This window comes from Botryllus schlosseri, chromosome 7, assembly GCF_051294905.1.
Source record: "Botryllus schlosseri isolate E-star chromosome 7, Bs_hap1, whole genome shotgun sequence".
Lineage (NCBI taxonomy): Eukaryota > Metazoa > Chordata > Ascidiacea > Stolidobranchia > Styelidae > Botryllus > Botryllus schlosseri.
The window spans coordinates 23,432,783-23,457,399 of record NC_137242.1 but is presented as its reverse complement, the minus strand read 5'-3'; the positions used below and the strand labels follow the sequence as shown (position 1 = coordinate 23,457,399).

At 39.7% G+C, this 24,617-nt stretch overlaps 2 protein-coding genes across 6 annotated transcripts in view; both read left to right on the top strand.

The window, feature by feature from the left end:
• LOC145442848 (bystin-like) overlaps positions 1 to 24,617 on the top strand; it is a 360,604-nt gene that overhangs the window by 305,763 nt on the left and 30,224 nt on the right. The window lies entirely within an intron of this gene.
• On the top strand, positions 914 to 21,277 carry LOC145442586 (polycystin-1-like protein 2). 5 transcript variants are annotated; one of them, XM_080320537.1, is made up of 20 exons: positions 914 to 1,240; positions 2,971 to 3,123; positions 7,027 to 7,154; positions 7,482 to 7,673; positions 7,737 to 7,927; positions 8,452 to 8,687; positions 9,897 to 10,150; positions 11,564 to 11,737; positions 12,438 to 12,577; positions 13,231 to 13,385; positions 14,053 to 14,326; positions 14,387 to 14,519; positions 15,332 to 15,496; positions 16,177 to 16,314; positions 17,697 to 17,882; positions 17,943 to 18,087; positions 18,903 to 19,020; positions 20,066 to 20,124; positions 20,183 to 20,397; positions 20,848 to 21,277. In XM_080320537.1, the coding sequence occupies exons 1-20, from the start codon at positions 1,166 to 1,168 to the stop codon at positions 21,068 to 21,070; spliced, it is 3,354 nt and encodes a 1,117-aa protein (XP_080176663.1). In that variant the 5' UTR covers positions 914 to 1,165; the 3' UTR covers positions 21,071 to 21,277. The 5 variants fall into 5 exon arrangements, with proteins under 5 accessions (XP_080176663.1, XP_080176665.1, XP_080176661.1 ...); XM_080320535.1 differs by lacking the exon at positions 914 to 1,240 and adding an exon at positions 1,265 to 2,916; XM_080320536.1 differs by lacking the exon at positions 914 to 1,240 and adding an exon at positions 1,266 to 2,916 and having other exon boundaries at positions 11,567 to 11,737.

Below are 24,617 nucleotides of genomic sequence, written 5' to 3'. Positions count from 1 at the left end.
TCGACTCGACTCGAGTCATTTTCTCAAAATACGAAAATGACTCGACTCGACTCGAGTAAATCTGTGTAGGCCTATTGACTCGACTTGGACTCGAGTCATTGCGCATGACTCGAAGCAAGTCATTGACTCGAGATTCAGACGGCCTAGACCGACATTTCATTGTAATTTCGGAGCCAACACATTATTGGGATTTCGTTTGTTGGTACTGGTGCTTGAAAATGCGACCAGAAACTACTAAAAGTGAGTAAAATTGATATGTTATGAATGCGAACCATTCAATATCACCAAACGGAGTTAAAAAAAAGTGGGTTTAGGAAGACTTTAACTGGAAACTGAGCAGTCAACACAATGACTTGGACTCGGACTCGAGTCATAATACCATGACTCGGACTCGATCCTCTGTTCGCTGACTTGGACTCGGACTTGACTCGGTGGGAATTGAAAATGACTCGACTTGACTCGAGTCAAAAATATAAAAGTGAGATTGACTTGTGACTCGGAGCCTTGTGACTTGGTTACAACCGTGATTAGCCAACATACATTGCTGACAACATATGATATAAAGAAGCTGGGTATATCATTGGTTCACCAGAGCTGTTTAAATGGATATTTCATCCAAAATATTTAAAATAAAAACGCCGTAACATTTCCACGTATGAAAAATAGAATATCACTTGAGAGGTTGGGCAAGTTGCGAAAGTAAGGAAAAAGTATTAAATATGGCATGGAAGAATGTTGCAATGGTATGGAACGATTGGGCAGGTATGGAGTATGGAAATTTCATACTCCATTCCATTCGATATCATACCATGCCCTGATGGGAGCCCTAAGTTAGGAAGACTGTCTTGTGGCGCCCTCAAGTCTCCAATTATTACGTCACAACCTCGATTTCATCGTTTCTTATCTTTGCTCTTACTGCCGTCGCCGATTGCTCAGTGTCGCGGCGCTCATTCGGGAAAATGAGACTCAGCTGAGAAGCTAAATAAATAAACGCTGTCAACCGTAGTTGCTGTATACGCTGTGTAAAATAGTAAAAACGACAAGGACAACGATTTTTCGCGTCATGCAGGCGGGTTCACGGTCCAATGATTTTTTCGTGGACACTGTACCGGTATTGTAGCTTATTTTTAGAAGTCAGCGTTTATTAAACGTTCTGTCTTTGGTGATGTCTGCCTATAACCGTCGTCTTTCTATTCTTCTAACTGGACTTAAGGTATCGTACAGTACCAGAGGTGTTCAGGTCAGTAACGAAGTACTTCGACTTCTTTTCGAAATATTCAGGCAATTAGAGTAGAACCGATTTCCAAGGGAAGGGCCCCGGGGATATACTCAGGTATATCACTTTGCATCATGTCTGGAGTGTTTCCTGGCTATGTCCAAGTTTGTCTTCTGATTACGGTAGGTATCATTTCACTGGTGATTGATCGCCGCGTGGCATCGAATGTAGGATTTGCTGTCAGTGGATACCGTAACTGGTGTCTAGAGGCAGAATTTAAAAAAAACTGGGCTTTATCGAAAGCTAGCCGTCTCACTGATTCCAGAAATATAATTTAAAATATAACCAGGGCACTGGAACCACCCCAAATTTGCCGCCAAAGTCTGAAATACATGTCGAATCGGAGTTCCACAAAAGGTCATTGTTATGGTCATTGTGTCACGACGATCTGATATTTTTGAACAATGCATATTTCAGTTGTTGAGGGTGATTTTGGGTGAGGTTCTGGTGCCTTGATCATATTTCGAATTGTATTTTCGAAATCAGTGCGACCCGAGCTTCCAATGAAGACCAGTTCCTCGCTCTTGACGCCGGCTATACGATTGCCAGACATTCTACATTCATCCCCTTATCGTCATATCACAAAATCCAACCGGGATGCTAGCAACCCCAACAGATTGTTTGATGGCATGGAAGGCTATGACTGTTGAGGAGAGAATTAAAAAATTCGGTCTATATGTAGAGCGCAAAAAAACTTTTCAGTTGACCGCTTCTTCGCGGCCCCCCTCAGATGCTTTCACCCTCCCCCAGGTTGAGAACCACTGCTCTAAGCTGTTCGCGTGCGCAATTGTACAGTGATGACACAGTCTCTGTGCACAGAAAATCTAAGCTGTGCACAAAAATCCGAAGTGATGACCTTTTTTTAGTCGTTACACACTGTTGTCCAAGGCACCACGTAGTGAGTTCGCACAGACTCGTGAAAAATTAGAGGGATCATTAGCAGTGTGTCACCAACAACTTCAGTGTTGCCAGCCCACAGCTGCTGCTGAACGTTCTTTCTCAATTCTTGGCAAGCTACTTAGTAAGGACAGACACTTTCTACATGAGAATGTAGGAAAGTATCTTTCGTTGTATTACAACAATGAAGTTTTTTTCATGCAAAAATATGTCAGTTCTTGAGTCAAAAAAGTTTTCAGGCCAAACTATTTCGTAAGGACAGACAGTTCCAACCAAAAACGCAGATAAAGTAGTTGGAATACAATTCTAACATTATATGCTAAAACACCTAATCTATAGGCCTATACATGAGGGCAAAATTTTTTCAAAATAAAGTTTTTCAAGGTCAACAATAGTCACAATTATATGTTTTATAAAAATCACCCTAATCATGACCTGACTCAAGTAGGAAGTTGAGTCAGCACACAAATTAACTCGAGTCGAGTCATTTTCTATTGCGAATTTCCATGACTCGAGTAATAACAACCCTGCTTATCGATATCAGTTCAAACACCCGGTTTAAATTCCCACGCCTTTCATAACTTCACTTATCAGTACTTATCTCTTCAAGTCAGGTCGATATGGATGTAATGAAAGAATTTCAAGCTAATCCTATTGTAATAATATCCATCTCCATGATATATGTTGCATTTACACTGGCTTTCATTCTGGCTTTTATAAAAGACAAGAAGGACAGAAATGCAGTGAGTTGTTTTCATGTTTCATAAATGCATTGCCACCGACATTGGTATTTACAGCCACCCTACGTTGAAGTTGACGATAACTTTGCGGACGAAAAATATCGCTATCTCGTTGTTGTGTTTACTGGAAATAGGAAACGGGCCAGTCCGACATCCACAGTTGCGATCAGATTAATTGGAGACAGACGTAGTAAAGTCCATTTATTGCAGGTATGGGATAGCGGCAGGGGTTCTCAAAGGGTGGGCCATGGCCCGCTAGACGAGTAATTTGGGTAGGCCACAGAGCTATTTGGAAAATTGTAGAATTCGTGAAAGTTTAGTTGCATTTTTTTTTTGTTCATATATTAGAAAAACATATCGAATTATGCGTATGCTACATAAAGTTTTTCATCCGACTCTGCTGAGACTTTGTGGAACGTATGGAGTCACGATGTACAGGTCGAAATGGGTGGGGATACGGCGGCTTTTGTACCCCCAGCTATGACAACCTCCGGCCAACAGCAACGAAAATAATTTCGATTATATAATAACTGAAAGTTAATGCTGGGATGAATATCCAAGTATTCCGACTGAATCATAATGGATTGAGGAGTTGGCACAGCACATTAATCTTCGGAGTCGGTCTAAAAATGTCCGGCCTTGAAATCATTGTACACAATGTAAGAGTCACATGAATTGGTGGTATCATTGGATTTAATGTCATTACATCGTGACTTCAAAAGGTACAAGACATATATTAGGTAGGACTACATTGTATTACTAGCATATTAAAGAAAAATTCACTTCTCTTTAGTATCCCATTCATCAAAGAATTGTTTGAAGCGGGCCCAGAATGGGTATAGTATTCCCCACCAGAGTGGAATTAAACCCCAAATCACACAGTGAATGCGGGGAACGGATCATTGGGTTTCGCGACTTGAGTGGAACAGGGTGTACGCAAGAGTTATACGATATTGCTGGGCCGTAACTTTCACACCCCTAACCCACAATTGGAAGAGCTCTAAGTTTCTAATAATTATTTCGTTGGTTGTCTGTTGGAGATTTATTTACCTTGAAAATTTTCGTCGCGCTCCGCGCGATTTCATGTCCCCTCAGATCGACATTTGAATATGAACACTGAACAGTAATAAAAGAAACATTCGTATATTATAAAGAAATAGCCATATCGGCGGCGATACGCCTACCACACATTGAAATGCACTATGACTTGAAAAGAGGTGGGCCACAGAACATTTTCAAGCCGGAAAATAGGCCACAGCCAAAAAATGGCTGAGAACCCCTGGATAGTCTAATAAGTAGGGCAAGTTTTTGCAACTTTTTTCACAGCTTTGTAGTTACTCAGAATCTACTATGATGTTTTAAGCTGTTTGTAGAGATTTTATAGTGCCAATTTTATCAAATATTGCGTCAAAATGTAAAGAAGGAATTTAAAAACTTGCTATAAACTATTTCTAGTATGGTTTTATTCTCTTTGATTTGCATAACAAAGAGTTATATGATGGGTTAGCTGCATCTCACTCTGATCTATGACACAATGGCATGCAAGCAAAAAGTTCAACTACCCCGAAAAGCACGACCGTGATCGAACAATATGTAAATAGAGATCACTTTATTGATGCTGTCGTTTAAGTTTGAGGTTGTTTCCCATTTCACAAACTACATTTTCGCTGGGTCACCTTATTCAGGCTATAGATTTTGTTAAAGTTGCCAAGAGTGAGTATCTCTGCAACGCCTTCGGTCAAGTTTGCAGATCTAGGGATTTGGGGTGCGGTATTTGACTTGTTTTAGGGGGGGGGTTATAGCTATGCTGTTTGGCTTTTTTGGGAAAATTATTCCCGTATTGCGTAATTTTCTCGCTATGTGCTGATAAAAACGTAATTTTTGGCGGTTTCGCCAGACCGTGCGTTAAATGGCAATAAAGTAACAAATTTGACAGCTCTGCAAGAACTACGTTATACAATGGAACCTATCGAGTATCTCATACCCTGATAATTCAACAAAAATTATAAATGAACCTTTTTACTCCAACTTTTGATGAAGATAAATGCAATTTTCTCGCGATTTTAGTGCAACAAAAACTTGCCCTACTAATAAGTTATATTATTGCCAGACTGTATAGAGACAAGTGTACCCGTTTGATGTGGGTGTGATCGGACTAGTTGACCTTCAAGGTCGCATCGATCATTCCTATCTGATACCGCATACTGTGTATGCATAGTTTCTGTACCACCATCATTGCCGTCTGCTTGTTATGTATTTTGGTTGGATGAAAAAATAAAGACTCTCTATTGTTGCATTGATTTTTAAACAGTGATTTAATGTCCGTTTCTGCACTAGATTCTACATTAAGGCTGTTCAAAATTAGCTTGTTTCTTCAAATTTAACTGATTAGCTGATAAAATTGTTAGGTTAACCCTTTGCGACCAGCTGTCCAGTATACTGGACCGCGACTGTTTAACACAGAGGAGTCGTTATTTATTCTAAGATAGCTAGACCTGTATTAGTTTTAAACTGTAACGATCGATTTATATGGATAGCTCTTATGAATACGCATACATCAGACCATGTACAACCTATTTATCAATGTATATCATCATCATCATCAAAAATGCGATACAATGAAAAGACTGGAAGATGTCGAAGCGATTTGGAGTAGTCTATAGAATCAGACACCCACCTTGGCCTAGGCGATGTAAAGAGGAGGCATGCACACTGAATGAAAGTAAAGAAGATAGTATAGAAAAAGAAAGTGACAAGAAATGGGGCGGCATGTCATGGGAAGCGAGATCGATACGTCAGTCGTGGTCCGGTAATCTTGAGGATGGACTGTATTATTTATATCCTGCTTGAAATGCAGATTGAACACGCAAAAACGTTTCCCGCAAAATTTAATTTGTAATGATGTTCGCGTGAATGAACGCCTGAAATATAAACCATTGTATCTTCCGTTATAGACGTCATATAACCAATTACAGTTATCTTTTATGACTTGTTGTTGGTCATACTATTCTATGAAAGTCCTTATATCGAAGATTAGCACGTAGAAGATGTTTCAAATTGACGTGAAAGAATGTAATACCATATTACGTGAAAATCATGGCTGCGTAAGATCACCCGACTTGTTGCGGTTTCAAACAGATGTACAATTGCTTCAGGCAATTGCAAATTGTACATATGGTTAGCCATTATCCTGGCATATTCATCAATATCCCTATCAAGCAATATACAAGCAACTGGGGTTGATAACACTTCAATAGCATGGAGATATATACGATAGGCAAAATTGCCAAGGCAGTTACTATGTTATGTAATCGATTACTCATCGACGGCAGCCGCATGATTCGTGCTTATCATCTCTACCTATCCAAGATTGTACCGCTGGGCTATGAATCGCTATAGTAGCGTGTAATGTCTCGTTGGAACGTAGAGATTCATGCGGAAGGCAATCAGGTGTTCATATACCAAGAGAGGGCCTAGGTATGACGTCAAGAGATATGGAAGAAAAAAATTGTATTTTATTTTCAAGAAATCGAGAACATTTTCTCGCATAACGCTATTCCCTCTGGCGTCTAAGCCGTGAGAGTATCTCAGACTGCTAGGCGGCTACTTCAGGTCTACATCAATATATTGGGCGTCGATTTAAGCCGTATGGATGCCATTTTATCGTGTTTTTTTTTATGCATTAAAATTTTGGTCAGTTGGCCGGCCGATTACAAAGGGTTAACTAAAATCGCTCCACACCAAATCTGGCTCAATTCCAACCTGAAGAATCGAAGCTATTAGAGAAAATTCAGATTTCATTGGCGGACCCATGAAATTGATAAGTTGTCTTGATAAAACGATGCCTAAGATACCAAATTTGGTCTCGAGTCACATGACTTGGGCCGAGTTGTGTCATTTTACGCATTTGAAAAAATGACTCAAGACAAGCCGAGTCACCAAAAATCGCGACTCGAGTTGAGTAATTACAACCCTGCACATCTCAACTTGCCACATCATTCATCGAATCACTCAGGTGCTCGATTTTGCCCTCCCTATTTACTATTCGAGACAATAATATCATATATAATGAAATGAGCATTTTAAGACATCATGCATTGTGTTTTTGTGCAGAGATCTGGCGAGGAAAAGCTGCTAAACCAAGGTGCTGTCACGACATTTGTCCTCACAACAAAGTCTGCCATAGGTGACGTACGGAAAATACGATTATGGCATCACAATGAAGGTCAAAGCCCCGAATGGTATGCTAGCGGTTCTATCACAAGCTGTAGGTGAAGATTATCAAAAAGCAGTATTTGCTAACATGTTTTCAGGACTACAGTGTCATGATCAGCTGCAATTACTTATTTGTATCACCAAAATGATTAGAAATAATGAAAAAATGTCGCCGTTAAAATTCAGAGTTTGCTACTCCATGTCGACTTACCAGAGCATGAAAATACCACCTACAAATAAAACTAGTCTTCAAGTCGATCAATAATGTGATAACTGTGGTTCTGAATGAAAAGAGCATTTATATAATGACCTAAAAATACACTGATCGGGAGAAAATCGTATCAAAATTCCAGGTATGTTGACCGCATCGTTGTTCAAGATTACGAAACCAGAGAATGTTGGATGTTTCTCGTTCGTTCTTGGCTTGCCGATCATGTCTCTGGCGAATGCAAGCTTGACATTGTGGTTCCGGCTGCTTCTGTTAAAGAACTGAACACGTTTCGAAGCTTGTTTGTGATTAAGAGCGGAAGTTATATGAAGGACAGGTGAATAAACCAAAATGAATAGGGGTCTATATGGCTAGAGAAATATATTGCTCTTTTGGTCAGGCATTTATGGTTTTCGTCCTTTGCGATGGCTGCATGGTCGGTGCATGATATGTCTCGGGTGCAGCGAGTTGGATGTTGCATGCTTTTCGTTTTTGTGATGATGTCGACCACACTCGCCTTGTACGGATCGCAAGGTTCTTCTGTTGTGGATGTTGGTTTCTACTCGTTTCAGTGGTTGAACGTTGCAATAGGTGCGTATTGACTGTTTTAGGGGTTCATGAAAGTCTAATGTTGAAAGTACAATTATAAAACTACATTGTACCACACTATACGCTCTTCATTCAATTTGAGGTTCTAAGTCGACAACGGGCGGGCGGATCACATCACAACACAGCAGGAGAGCTATGAGCTAGTCGTATTGATTGCAAATAGATATACGCAACCTCGCCATGCATGTTTTCCCAAACAAAATTTCCGTTGCGGAATCAGCTATGTAATGAATGATACAATTTGCTGTGATTTACTTCATTTCAATGAGTATTGCGACTGTATGCCTTTCTAATCTTTGGTATTCATGGGCCAGAAGGACATTTTTCCCACCCCCGAACCGGTTTTATTTGTGATACAGAATGCATCATTCTTATGAAGCTATTTACCACAAAATCAATGACTAATTACATCTACACCAAGACACTGTTCACATGCCAGCTTTTATTACATGCCTTTGTACCTCTCTGTTGGCATGTCCCATCGATATCCTCTCTTTTTATCCCAGGTATCGAAAGCAGTATCATCTGCTTCCCATTTCCGTTTGTGATCTCAACAATTTTTCGCAACTCACGCAACCGCCTTATGAAACGTGATTCGCATGAATCCGATTTATCAAAAGAACCATCCATCGATGCTTATGAATCAGCTAAAACTGAAAACAGTTTGTACAATGAAGATAGTTTATCAATGCCATCGTACACCACGCATCCGAGCGCTCATTCCAGGCCGATTCCTATTCGGGTATAAGTGACAATCGTTATTTTATTTATTTTATTTCAAATTTTCCATGATCGGACATGTACAAACTAACAATCTATTTAGTAGACGGTCAACTAACTACTGTTAATTAATTCCAGTTCTAGTTGCGAATATTAAAAACAGAGTAGTTTTAGTTCTAGTTGTAGTTGCGAATTTTGAAAAGAGAGTAGGCCCAGTTCTAGTGGTAGGTGCAAGTTTTGAAAAGTGAATAGTTTTAGTTATTGTTGCAAATTTTGATAAATTAGTAGTTCTAGTTCATTCAATTTATTATTAACAAAATCATCATTTCAAAGACAACACAAGACTGCGATACAATGAAAAGATAGGAAGGTGTCAAAACGACTTGGAGTAGTCCTTGAAAATCAGACACCCACCTGGCCTAGGGTTTGTAAAAAGGAGGCATGAATACTGAATGAAAAGTAAAAGAAAATAATGTAACAGGACAGGCGACAAAAAGAAGTGGCACGTGTCGGACGGGGAGATCGATATGTCGGGTTGACTACTGCTGGATAGCCGCCGAGATGCTGTTCCTAAATGCAGGTCCGGCAATCAAATTTTCGGGGCAGAGAGCGCAGTGGAACTGATACATAAACTGGACAATTTCTAGTTTCTTTCTCTTATGTTTAGGACACCAAATCTTTTGAGCAGTGATTTGTTGGACGCACATCCTGGCTCCTTTGGGACACTGGCTATGATGCGGGGATCTGATGTAGTTGCGAATTTTGCAAACAGTGGTTGTAGTTCTAGTTCTGGTTCTGAGCTTTTAAAAATGAATAGCTCCAGTCAGTTGTAGTCCACGTTGCGAATTTAGAAAAAATAGTAGCTGTAGTTGTAATTCTAGTTCTAGTTGCGAATGTTGAAAATTGAGTAGTTTGTACAAGTTTATGACCATGATGTGGTGTGTTGTTTTTTAATTTTGTTTTCTTCTTTTTTTATTTTATAATTTAGTTTGAATAATTTGATAGGTTAAAATTTAATTTTTGAGGGTAACAGCCTCTGTAAGATCCTTCTCGGCTTGGCTTTGATGACTATGTTATATCGAGCCTTCCGTGTATACCATGCTTATCGGTGTATCACATTTTGTTGAACTGCGTTTTTGTTATGTTACGTTATTGATTTGCACGGTTGACAAATAGAGATTATCTCTCTCCAAAACCTGCAAGTTTCAAATGCTTTTTGAAAATTTGACAGAATAAATTACATTATCGCTCGATAACTCATGCTGGCGATGGGTTCCTTGGAAGTGGTGAGAATTTAAAAAACAATATTCGCACAAGAGATTCAAAGAACTTTACAAGAACGAACAATTTGCATGCTGACTACCACGTCACAAAGCCTTATATGTACAATGCTGGCGAACGCTTGGAGAAATCGTACTTGAAGCTGAATCTTCAAAGTCCGTCGGCAGGTCCGAAGATAAATCCTGTAAGCGGGCCGAAATTGAGGTAACCTTTTGTTTCAATTGATATGACAATGTAATTATATCTGCACCTTCCTTGTTCAGCGGCATATGCACTCATGGTATGCATATGCACAGATCGTGTGTATGTGTATCATGCGTCGGTGTATATGCCGCAAAAACATCAAGGACAAAAATAAACTACGACCTTTTCTCTCTATTAGACTACGATACATAATTTAATTCTTGGTTACGAGTTCGAACAACGTTATATTGCCATCATCTATAATTATGTTGGGTTCTTTCAATCATGATTTCGGCGATGTTGATGGTATGTCCTGATGAGGGTCCACCAAAAATCCTTGTAAAATTGATTAATATGGCAATGAATTCATTGCCTTGTATTTTGATTGCATTAATTATTGAAGTGACATTGCAGTCGCAATTATTCAATGTTATCGATTCAAGCTAACAAACAAGTTCGCAATTATAACGTAGTATAAATTACTCGTTTAACACAAATAAACTATCGTCAGTATCATATCAGTTTATTAATATTTTCATCATTTCAAAACACCACGAAACTGTGATACAATGAAAAGATAGGAAGGTGTCGAAACGACTTGGAGTAGTCTTTGGGATCAGACACCCACCTTGGCCTAGGCGAAGTAGAGAAGAGGCATGCACACTGAATGAAAGTAAAGCAGATAATATAAAAGCCAAGCGACAAAATGAGATGGCAGAAGTCGAGATCTATATGTTAGGTCGTGGTCTGGTAATCCTGAAGGTTGACTAGTATTCATTTACAAGAAATTGCTTGTATTTCGACTTGAATGGAGACATGACGACTGTCGGATAGCCGGCGAGATGCTGTTCCACAATTGGGGTCTGGTATACTTGATACTTGATACAGCAATGCGTTTTCTTTTATTCAGTCCTGATCATATGGTAGTTATTCTTCGTTGACGCGCCTGTGCCGTACTTGTGCGCTTTTGACTCCGAAGTGTAGTAGCCGTTCAAATTTGAAGGACAGTGACCACAATGGATCTGATACATAAACTTGACACTTTCTAGCTTCCTCGTATCTTATATGTTTAGAACACCAAATCTTTTGAGTAGCGATTTATTAGTTACACATCCACGCCCCGTGGCAATGATACGAATGATCTGATGTTGTGGTATTTGCAGTGGGTCAATCGTATTGTTGCAGGCAGCGCCCCAGCAAAGAATTCGGTATTGTAACTTTGATTGGAACAGAGTGTTGAAGAGTATCAACAGAACCCTAACTGGCAGAGAGTAACTACTCTCAGGCCTAGTGTGTGTGACTTTTTTTGAGGACTGAAGTTTTATGTGTTCACTGCAATACTATTGTTGGTTCTACATCAATAGGCTCATGCAGTCATTTTGAAGCTTTCATGTTTGTTCCTTTGTAGCAAAGCAATCTTAATCCTTTGTCAAGCAGTGTCAGTGAAATGGTCACCTCGAGTGAAATCGATCCGGCATTGGCATCGAAACGTTTACCATGGCGGTGCACACATTTTGGATGGTTGTTCATCATATTGGGAGTCGCGTACAGCACGGTGTTCACCGTCTTTTTTGGAATGATGTACGGTCTCCACGCTTCAAGACAATGGTAGGATGTGATGTTTCGCAGTGGTCAAATCCAAAATGTGTGTCGCAACTGAATCACATTGCAGTAAGTTATTAGAGAAAACCTGATGACCATCACTTTTCAAATCTATGCGACCAACCTTTTATTTGAAGGAATTTTTAATTGCTTTGAAAAGTGCCATTTGTGTGACGCCGAGGTGCTCTTAACATATAGGCTAGTCCAGTGGCAAATTACTGTTTTCTCGAATCGTTAACATATTTTTTTTAATTTTAGAAATATCTTGATTGAATGAGCAGTTAACTAAATACTTTATGCGTCACCAGTTATCATTTCATCAGTTGCACCGCACTTGGATCAGCTTGTGGTCCACTTTTGTTTTGGAATTTCCAACCGAAGGTTTTTGCCAATCCTCCCATGTACATTGCTCAAACTTTCATGCCGGAAATGGTGACGTCATATCTAGTGATACGATTGTTGATATACAATGCTCTTTCCACTTCTCTACTAGTTCCTGATGATTACCCCTGATAAGTGTCAGCCAGGGTTTGTTGCAATATGAACATATGATTCATTTAGGAGTAAAGTTGAGTTTTTCATTATGTTTGTACGCAACAATATCATAGAACTTTGAGGTGGTAGGCGGTAAAAAAATGTTGAGAACATCTGGGCTAATCAAATTTCTTCCACTGTCATACAGTCTCAGCCATACTTTTTCTTACAGGCTGGTGTCTTTATTATCCGGGACTCTGTTCAGTATATTCATAACGGAACCGTTGAAAGCTCTTGCTCTTGCATATTTCTCTGTCATCAGGCGTCGTAAACTGGACGTAAAAGACTGGATACCGCCCTTACTTTCGCCAGGTACATTAGTCCCTGGTTTTGTGGAGCTTTGGAAATGAAGCAGTAACTATTCTCAAATCTTACAAATTATGGTGATTCATTAGGACAATACACGAAACAATACGTTCGTATTGTTAATTTATCAACGAAAAGTTCTTCGACTGACCCTCATCAATAGAAAACGTCAGAAACACAGTGAACATGTTTGAAAATCAATGATATTTTGCACTTCTGTGATAATTATCCCATGCTGTTGGTTGTCAGTTGATGGGCTATTCCAAAATTGGATTAGAATTAGAATTATAGCCGCACAGTTTTTCCCTAATTGGATTAGAATTGTAGCTAAACAATTTTTTCCAAGTTAGATTAGAATTCGAATTACTGCATTTGTGAAAGAAGCACAACAAACATAAAGTTCAATTCATATCTATTCTGAGCTCATTCTTGTGGTGAGAATGGAATATGTCTTTAAACCGAGCTTGGCTCATTTTGCAATATACAGTTTTCCTGTTACATTTTTAGGAAAAGCAGAAATTAGATTAGAATTAGATTACCGGCACTTCAACACTACAATTGTCTAGTTTTCTATGTCTGGTTGTACGTTTTGACGAACTTGGACAGGGCAGGAATATTGTGAAACACGGTGCTTATTTTGTCAAATATTTACGACTTAGTTTGTTTGCAATCACACTGTGATGAAGAGATGGCCGTACGAAGGACACGAAAGATGCGCAGCACCAATTCATGTTATAAACCTCCGAGGCCTGAGAAAGTGCTGGGAGAGTCGCAGGAGCGACGGGCAAAAATGGTGTTCAGGAGGAGAATCAAAGTAATTTGTTTTTGTGTAATCGTCAAAGCTCTCAGGTGATGTCGAAATACCTTAAAATCCAAATGATTCCGTGTTGAGGGGTCCTTGCAAAAATGCTTTACCCATGAAGAATCTTGTTATTCATGCTCGTCTCCGTCAAACTGTCAAAATTAAATTAGTCAGCAGGTGGTACGCGAGCACTGCATAAAACTTCGAAATGGTACGTGGGTGGGAAAAGGTTGGGAACCACTGAGTTAAGGGTTGAAATAACATTGTCTATCAGACTAGAACTACAGTGGAACTTGAACTACGGTGCTCACTTTTCAAAACTTGCGCAAGTCGCAACTAGAAATAGAACTAACGACCTGTTAAATTCCAAAGCAACTTATTAATTTTGAATTTCCGGAATCGGATCGGCTTTTTTCATAAAATGGCAAGGGTTTCAATCCCCAAAACCCACCCCCTGGCTATGCCACTGTTAGCTGTGATGACTCTGAGCTTGCAATACCTGCAAGTACATCACGCAACAGAGCACTGGCATCACGACTCATGCCAAACGACGGCACATGTTTTCTATTTGTTCGACGAATAATTTCCTTCTTTAAAACTAGAACTACTTAAAAAAAAGTATTTAGTTGTCAAGTAATTCGATTGGTAGCTTATATAAGTCTGCCGTCTCTCAATCTAGGATCTTTCTATACACATGGTATACCTGAGCATCCTCGTTCTCAACGCTGTCAGCATTCACGACAACAAGATGTTTCATCACAAGAGGGCTCTAAGCAATATGTTCCAAGTTGGCACCAACGACTGGCACAGTGTCAAAACATTCACAGACGTTTACGCATGGCTAAGCGGACCAGCGGTGGAAACATTGTATGGAGGATACCATTCTTACTTCACAGACGGACAATTAGTCGTTGTTTCGGAGCCTATTATACGTCAGCAAAAGTTTGCGAAAGGTGATTTCGTTTGCGGTTCTCTTTTGCGACGATGGCAAAATACCGATATCTTGTTTGTAGAGCAGCCGTGCATTCACGGAAAATTGTTGTTGAATATCGATGATATTTCTTGCAAGTCAAGGTATGACCTGGAAGATACCAGTTATCTGGAGCATGAGACCAGCGACGACGGCGTTTATTCATATGAGCAAAGGTATTGATGTGAACTAATGACATTTTACTGGTTATGTCTGGTAGAAATATGCCACTATTATAATTCTTGGTGATTTGTTTTATGATATTCACAGTGACTGCTCCTTGTTTACATAATTCCATTATAATTATTTCCAAAATCATCCCTTCTTCGAAGATTCGGAATTGTTGCTGGCGAAAGGAAAATAGGAATGTGGCACGAACTGCCCAAAACTCATCTTTCAAGGCATTTCGTAACAAATAAACTTTGTAAAGTTGAACGTTATGTTTTCCCATTCAATATGAATATACTGTTCCCGTAGTAACTACAATGTAGTCATCTCATGTAATCGTCACTCATATGACCTTTTGCATCATCACTCTTAGACGATGTGGATACCTTAGTTTAGCAGCAGAATTAAATCACAGGTCAATACCATGATCATTTGCACAAAAGACTCATATATACATAACATCAACATTGATTTTTGTGATAAATTGCAGTAACGTGATAACAAGCAATCAAAATGGAAGAGAAAATGATGAATTGTAGATGATGATGAATGTAGAAAATCATATACTAAACATTTGTAAGTGCCATGAAGAATAACTGCATATTGTTTTGTTCGCGTTTTTCAGAAAATGAAATTGAAAATGTGATGTTGAAACCGGCATGTAGGCTATATCAAGCAAAGTTTTATTGACCACAATATTCAAATATTTGTGATGAATTGAGATCAATCACATTATAGGAGAAACAATTGACATCCATGTACTGTTATTATTACACTTCCCTAATTTGTCCACCCAACCTAAATTCATTGCATTGTGCAGTCCCTGGAGATATATGCTTGGCGATCAATGGTCCTTGCCGTATTTTGGGGAGCTCGGCATCTACAATTCTGGTGGCTACGTGGCAAGTCTTGGGAAAGACAAAAGCAACGCAACCAAGATGCTTCGATATCTCGAACGAAACAATTGGATCGATCGACATTCAAGGTTGGATACCTCAAGATGTTGCAACATATCATTGTGTAGGAATATGAAGGAGATGTGGCTATTTTTCAAGTTATTAATTGTGAAATATTGAAATCTGAAATAATGTCCTAATTTCATCAAAAAATTATATCTCTTGCCTCGACTGAGCCGTGCCATTGTGATTATCATATCACGATGAATGCAATGCAGTAAACCAGGGTCTTAATGACTGAAGTCGGGATTCTTTGAGCTCGACTAGCCTTAAGTAAACATGTGTATCGACGGGACTTGTACTAAAGTCATTGCACATGACTCGAGATTCGGATGGCCAAGACAGGCATTTGATTGTGACTTTGAAGAATAGTGAAGTTACCGCATTATTGGTATATTGTCTATCAGTACTGTTACTTTAAAAATAGGGCCACAAACTGTTAACAGTGAGGAACATTAGTATATTCGATATCTCCCAAGCAGAGTTGTGAAAAGTGGGTTGAACATGACTTGAAGTTGAAACCGAACAGTGGACTCGGACTTTAGTCTCAACATTATGACTCAAACTCAACCCTCTGCACTCCCACTTGAACTCGAACTTAATTGAGTCGAAATTATTAAAGTAGAACATACTTGTGACTCGGAACCTGGTGACTTGATTACAACCCTGCCGTAAACTGACGGACCTAACATCGGCTTTTTATTTTCAGACTTGTAATGTTGGAGACTGTGTTGTACAATGCGGCCTTGAGATTTTACTGCTACGTGCAAATGTCTTTTGAAATGTCTAACAGCGGTGGTGTGCACAGGGACCTTCGACTGATGATCATGAAAACTCACTATGTCGTGTAAGTCCATGCCGAGGTAGTTAGTAACAAATTTCTTCTACTTTTTCTGCATGCTCAATTAATCTTTGACTACTTCTTCATTATCAAGTGTTATCCACTTCTACTTGCGCTCAAATTAAATAAAGTTGATCTTATATCAAAGCTACTGTCGCGCTGATTCCGAAAAAATACATCAAAATTTCATCAGAGTAATGGAACCACCCCGAAACATCCTTCAAAGTCTGAGAATCAGCATTGTTCTAAACAATCGCAGCGATGCAGCACAATCATCATTACAATGACCGTTGTGTGGTTACGATTGTTCAGATCAATGCCGATTTTCAGACTTTGAAGGCTGTTTCAGGGTGATTCCGGCCAAAGATTTCCTCTTTTCTGGTGCTGAAAGTATGGTAGGTCTACTTGATAGTTTTTTAGACGGTAGTAGCCTACTTACTCTCTACATTTTGATTTTGAAAAGTAGAAGTTTGCATATCATTATCGTGAGTGAAATGGCCCCTGCGTGACGGTTCCTGAATATGTTTGTGAAGATTGCGCCTATTTGTAGTGTCGTTAGTAGGGATGGTGTGAACGTTCGCGTTCTGTGTGTGAACCTCAGAAATTTTGAGGTTCACGTTCACAAACGAACCTTGGTAGGTTCTGCACTGTGAATCTTTTTAATATATTACAATTTTTCACGTCATTAGGCTGTGACATATTTGGTTGAAATTCTTTGCATTTAAATTTTTGACCACTCTATGCAAGGGGTTGGCAACATAAAAAAAAATCAACACTAAACGGAGCATGGACCTTGCCAATCTCAAAAGTTTTACTTCCTTTGTTACAAAAATATGCTCGAAATATTCAGCTTTCCGTTAGTGAATATTTAGTGACTCTCTGCTGTGGGCTTGACCCGCAATCACACAACATCAAGAACGAAATGCACTACGTTGGCACTGATTCTTATTCAGTCAATCAATGAAATTGATTTGCGTTGTTGGCGAAGATCACCATATAATTCCGCCGACAATTATCCGCTAAAAGTATACGAGCCCTGGAAATCTACTTTTCAAAATTACTTATACGAGTACATTTGAGACCTTCCATTTTCTACTGCGACTCAATGTAGTATTAGATGCCTTGAAAATTTCCGTTCCTACTCGAAATCGACTGTAAACTTGCTGCATTACTTCCGCAGTAATTTCAGGCATCTGCCATTCTCATGCTTATCAGCAACAGCTCTGATTCAATGTGAACCAAAATGGATTTTTGTTGCGTTTCTTCCCATTTCGGAAATTTAATTCAATTGCCAAGCTACTGTGAATTCAGTAGTTCTAATTGCAATCAAATTTCGAAGACCTAGAATTTTTCTAGTCGTTGAATTTAAGCGAAAAGTCATCTTTCAGCACCACATACGATTACGTCACCTACCTCAGCTTGTTCGCGTTGCTGGCGATCGCGTTCTACTTCTTGTACAGCATTTTCAACCTGGCCAGAGAGACGGGCTTCAGTTATTTCGCTGGCTTTTGGAACTTATTGGAGATCTCGACTTTAGCGTCGTCGGTTGGCATCGTAGTCACATACCTTTCAAAGTGACTACGACTTTGTGCGATTGGTCGTTTTGTAGTGTGACACAACACGCCTTTTTACAGGGCCAATCGTACGGACCTCGCGATGCATGCAATGCGTACCGGTGGGAGTTATCTATCGCTGCTGTACTCTGCTTCGAATCTCGGCGATATCTTTGTAGCGCTCTTGGGGTACTGCATCTTTTTCACGATGTTGAGAACCATCGCCGTGAGTGATTCTTTTAGATTTGAATGTTGTTGATGAAATGATTTGAAGAATTTCAGGCTATTTATTCAATGACGGCACGATTCTGTAATGGTTTCACTGCAAAATGAGCGGAAAGTTTGAAATTATTCGACATTCCATGTTCGATTTTGTGAAATTCATAATTCCAAATATTCAATTTCAAATATTAGTGCCTAAAATAAACTGAATAATGACATTCAGTAAGCTATAGTTACATCTATGTCAACCAGTAGACTTAAATTAAAGAATCTACCTTTAAAACTGTGAATATCTGTTATTTCAGTACCAGAGTATAACGAGAATAAACATTTGGGGTTGTTCACGAGTTTTGAAGCGGTCTAACAATTTTTGACACTAACGTGACTTTGTAACGTCAAATCCGAAGTTTTTTGTGGCAAAAACGTCTTTCGTTCACCCTTTCCGCACATGGTTATATCCCTGTTTACTACCCGATTTTTCTCAGCAAATATTTTCCGATTGGGACTTTACAAAATGAACGACTTATTGTGTGAACTCCGTACTACGAATAGCGTGAGCCCCTGGAAGGTTCTGGCTCAAGTGAACACAAACGTATACCGTCACATTGCTAATTCCAATCGCCCTGTAAATACATACAGTACTTGAGTTGGCTAAATAGTTGTCTCAGATCACAGCAACATTCGCATTGTATGGCATCATGAGCGTCCTCTTGATTTTGTGTTGAATTACTCTCTATTGTTACCGCGCTCTTCTCTGTTATTCCGCCTTTTTATCACCACCTAGCACACGGCATAACTGTTACCTGATCCTTGCTGCAGATAATGGAGGGTCACCATCATTTCCGCGTTTCGTACGCCACGATGCAGGTGATAAGATTCGATTTGGTGGGACATCTGATCTGTTTGCTGGTCGGATTTGGTGCGTTTTACCATTCGGGTGAGTCTGCGGGTAGGGAGGGGGCACAATGGTTCAATAATTGAATAGGAATTGAGTATTTTTTGTAATGATTCGAATCCGAGTAGTGAGACAGTACTGATTTTAAACACCTTTTCCACTATATAACCACTGAGAATTGTAGCTTTGGTGCTTTTTTGCAAATGTGGACGCCTTCAAACCTGAATTGGTCGTATCGCAGCATCCAAAACGTGTAGTAAGAGGCTACACTACACACGTTAGCAGAAATGGCATAAATCTGTGACGGCATTATCAACCAACATCCAGAACTGGTTAACCAGAAAATGTTTGAATAGTAAATTCATATTGAAATGAACCCAAATATTTTTGTCTTACACTGGTCAGGGGTAATCGTCAACAACTAGTAGAGAATTGAAAAGAACATTGTATACAGACAATCGTATCATAAAATATGACGTCACCGTCGATGTGATGTGATTGTTGATACACAATGTTCTTCCAATTCTCTACTAGTCACTGACGATTGCCCCTGACGAGTGTCAGTCGAAAATATCCGGGTTCATTTCACTCTGAATATGCAATTCAATTGTATATTGAAGTTCTGTACCTCCAAGAAGCTCTTCTAGAAAATATTTGGCATTCCCGAATTAGATTCAATCAGAGTTACTAAATTTGCAAAAACTCTAAAATTGGTTTTAATTCCTAATTAGAAAGAAATGCAATAAAAATCAGGCTCAGTTCATATTAAATCGTTCTCGTAAGCACGAGAATGACGAATGTACATTGTACACTTTGTACCAAATGTAGAATACTGCTAGACCTGCTTTACACATTACAGGTCTGTAGCATTTTGAGAAAGCCTGAAATTAAATTGGAATTACATTTCGCTCTTATTAGTTATGCTAGCAATCCAGAATTATCTAGTTGTCCAAGTCTGCCCACAGTGGAGTAGGTGTGGTCGAAAAAATAACAAAGTATCATTTTGGTTGTAGAACCGCTATTATTTTTTGGTCGCATGAAATGTACAGCAGATGGGCGCATCAGTTTGTTGAATTTCTACTTTCAGGTCTGATTTTATTCCGCGACATGCTGGACTTCAGCTCTTTTGTACGGGCCGCTCAGTCGGTGTGTTACTTTGATTTTAGCATTGATTTCTTTAGTCTCATTGCTACATTTCATTGAGATTGTCGCTTACGCCGCCGGCGCCTACATGAGCAACGTGCTGGCGTCGCACCCGCTGCAAGGCGGAATATTTTGCTTTGTGTTCTTCGTGATTTACGGGAAGCTTTTCGTGAACTTCTTTGCGGTGGTTTTGGAGAACGCGTTCCGCGAGTCGAAGTTGCTGCTGCGCAATTTGAAGAAGCACGACTTTCTGTTTTTGACGAGGAAGCAAATTCGGTATGGTATTTTTTGATCGCTTGTGGTTTTCGCTGTCCAGCAATGTGCTTTTCTGAGTTTGGATTTGGATTCGCCCATTGAAATTGAAGTTTTTCATCACGATATCCACTGACATTGATTTCGTTTTACAACTGAAATCTGTCGCTGCAAAGTGTTGAATCAACGGGTATGTTAAAACTGTGCGTGGAAATATCAGATAGTAGTATTTTATGCTATTAGGTAATCATCTGAGTGGATAGGATCCCGTCATTTCGCTCGAGTTAGTCTCCATTTTACAAATAGAATCTAGCTGTCTAGGTCTGTCACAAACTGGACGTCCGTGCAAGTGGGCAAAAATGTTTGGGCCTAGTGTTGGATGGTAAGCGAGGTAAAGACTTGAAAGTCAAGCGACCACTCTCACGTTTGGCAGTAAGTTTGAGACAACACTTTCAGACTGTCTGAAATTCCCAGGTCTCTGTTCGTGCTCGAGGGCAGGAAGCGCGTTCTGGAAGAAATGAAAACGAAGGCCGAGCAGGAAAGGACGAAAGAAAAAATGCACACCGAAGTGTTGAAGATAAGCTACGAGCGGCAGCAGGCGTTTTTCTTTGGCAATGGAACGCGGTCGTCTGCCGCGACGAATTTACATCCGGGGAGAAATATCCGTCGTCGAAAAAAGCACAAGGAAGCTTTATGAATATCTTGAGTACGGCGATCATGTATCGTTGTGGTCCTCATCGCAGAGTGGATCTTGCTGAATACAGTACAATGCTATTTCTTCATATTGCTTATAGATAGCCAGAATGCACATTCGCCTTGGCGATGACCTTTCAAGGGCCACTTTACTAAGTCTGGATGGGGAAAGTCCATGCAGTTATTCCAGAAATACAGGATTCAAAAATAATGCTCTCTTTTGTTCTCTACCACGCGAATTAGTTGACGTCAGGTACTTGAAGAGGCTTTGCCCGACCCCTCAAATTTCTATTCAGGTCTTTCCATTGTTCAGAATTAACATAACCCAGGACAGAGTTCGCTGCAAGAAAATTTTCAGCTGTTCGAGATTAGATTAGGATTATATAGTTACAGTTTTCACCAAATTACATTAGAATTAGGGAATTGACAAATACTTGGGAAATGAATTGAATTCCGATTCAGATAAACGCAACAACAATCTGGTTCAGTGCATGTCAAAACAGACTCCATTTTCATAAGCACGAGAATAGCAAATGTCTGTACACTCAGCTTGGCTCGCTTCGCACTATACCTTTCTTCTGTGGCATTTTCAAGCAACTATGCAATTGGTTTAGAACAGTGGTTCTCAACCGGGGGTCCGCGAAACCTCTAAATTTGAGAAATGATTGATAACCTGATTTGTATTTCTTTAAATTGGGAAAATCACGATGCAGTTTTGCCTGTAAACTGCGAAAAACTTCAGGACTCGCATCAACAGAATGACTGTATGAGATGATACAAACTTATTGCTGTTCAGAGATGTTTTGTCGGGGTTTGCGAAAAAATAAAAAAAAGTTGGAGGAGTAAGGTCAAGCGGGGTGACTTCGAACTCTTTCCAAAAAGCCATTTTCTCATGTGATATACGTAACCACTATTCCAGAATCACTTCAAGATGATCGATCTGCTGGACAGAAATGACTTGGCATATGTTCATTAAAAAATATGTTTCTCTATTTTGGAGTCTTATGTGTTGTGAGCACCCACAAAGAACGGAAAGTGCAAGAACACTGAAAAAGGAACTGTGACATCGGTCACTAGGCCAAGGTGGTTGGCAGTTTAAGAGACCGCAACTGGTCGTTCGGCATCGTCCTATATTTTCATTACATCGCAATATAGGCTACATTGTGTGTATATCCCAGGTAGCACGCCTACTTGGGTACCACAAGGTATCAAGGTGAGATGAATTGTGGTAACCAGCTGGGGAAACCAAGCGGGAACCGTACATTTTTGGCCCCATATTACAGAGGTAATTTCTGGGGGACCATGTGGGTAACCCACTTAGCTGGCAGCGAAGACAATATTGCGACCCCGGTCCTTGTAGCAGTGTAACTGGGCCGAGAAGTCGACGTAGAGATGTGCTATGCGATGTTAGGTTATACCCTAAACGTTAGTTAACTTAACATTGTATACTGCACAGTACATACCTGGAACCTGCTACCCCCAATCACGCAAACCAATATATACGGTAATCTGAGTATATAATAACCTTTACGGTGGGTGAGTGAGGCCGTCATCACTGTTTAAGTGTAATCGTTGATGAGTTATATTTTCAACTGAACAAGACACACACAATGTACAATACGATAAGATAGAAAGCGACGTAATGAACAGATAGGAGGATGCCGACCGACGCGCAGTTGCCGTCTTTTAGGCTGACATCTACCTCGGCTTTAGAGTGCCCGCCGTCACAGTTACTCTCGATGTTGATCATTTTCGGGGCCAGGGCCCTTGCTCGCGATTTCCATAACTTGTGTGTGAGTGCATTCTTTCGTCGAGTCATTCTCGGGTCTCATGTCGCAAGAAGAGGAGCCCGGACAAACCTCCGACGGGAGTCGAACCGAGGCCGCCCGATTCTTAGGCGCTTATCGTCACCAGTACCCGAATTCAATTCATATTGAGGTGGAATTCAATTTGGAAATGTCCCAGCGACCAGCATCGCAAATGAATAAATCGGAAACCGATTATATTATGACTTTACTATATATAGATGAACAAACCTTGCTGTAGGAAAATATAAAAGAAGCATCTATTTCGGAAAACTACTCGGTCACATGTGGGAGCCGTATGAAAAGTCGACCATTCTTCATTGACGAAAATAACAAGTTTCAATTATTTGATCACAGAAATTTTACGAGTAAAATTAATCCTGAGTTAAAAATAATAGATACAGATAAGGGATAAAGGTAATGGGATCTACGCAAGAAATTTATAACGCACGCTGTGAGGAATTGAGTACTCTAGCAACGGAAATTTAAGTTCACTTCAGTGTGACAAACGGTCAATTTTAAATAGTTCAAATCACATTGATGAGGTAAAGCATGGTAGGGGTTTTAATGTTCGAGGTTCGAGCAACCAACAGGGATAGCATAATAGCTAGAAAACTTTACTACATACGGAACCAACTTTATTATTCGATGAAATAAACCAAATAACATTGATGGAAAATAAGGTTGGTTCCTGTGTGGGTGATATCTGGGAAATCTGAGCTCCTCTATAAGTGGGTTTCTCATGTTTCTAGATGATTTGATATCAAAAACTCAACAAGTAAACCTTCCCCGAGTTCAAATTGATAGGTACAATTAGAAGAGACTTATTGCAATCTACCTGGGATTGGTATGGTATAACCACGCATCTTTACGGATGGAAATCCCGCTTGGTTTCGATGTGGGTTACATGTCACTAACCCATTCCGATCATCCATCCCACCTAACCACTTAAATTCCACCTGGATACCAAGTGGGCGTGCTAGCTGGGATCTTGTTCCGAAGGAAATATAATCTGACGATCATACCGGAAAGTGTCGTCGGAAGCGTTACACGTTATTATTGCATTCGCCACCACTTATCTTTGTCGAAATAGATGGTCGGCAGTCGGCACATCGTTCATATTATAGGCTTACCATACGTCCTCTTTTAAGAGGATTTGTCCTCTTTTTTGACTTTTTTGAAAGTGTCCTCGGAGGACGCCCTTTTGTCCTCTTTTTTGAGATTTTGTCCTCTTTTTTAAAAATTTATGTCATATTTAGAGGAAATCGCGAGTCATATGCCGCAAATTAGCGCAGAAGTGAAGCTCCGGCGGGTATTTCGGAGGGAAAAGGGGTGATTTCAGCTCTGAGCGAAAAAAAGACCTTTTATTTTTTTTTTTTTTTTTTTTTTTAGTCATCCACCTGGCAATGTTGAGTGAAAAACGTGTTTTTGAGCTCTGAGCGGAAGTGATGACCTTTTTTTTTTTTTTTTTTTTTTTTGAGTCATCCACCTGGCAATGTTGAGTGAAAAACGTGTTTTTGAGCTCTGAGCGGAAGTGATGACCTTTTTTTTTTTTTTTTTTTTTTTTTTGAGTCATCCACCTGGCAATGTTGAGTGAAAAACGTGTTTTTGAGCTCTGAGCGGAAGTGATGACCTTTTTTTTTTTTTTTTTTCTTTTTTAGTCATCCGATCATGAAGCGGGTGAAATTTACCTGTTTTTGAGAATTCTTCTCCAGTTTTGCTTGTCTGAAATTTCTGAAAAAGTGT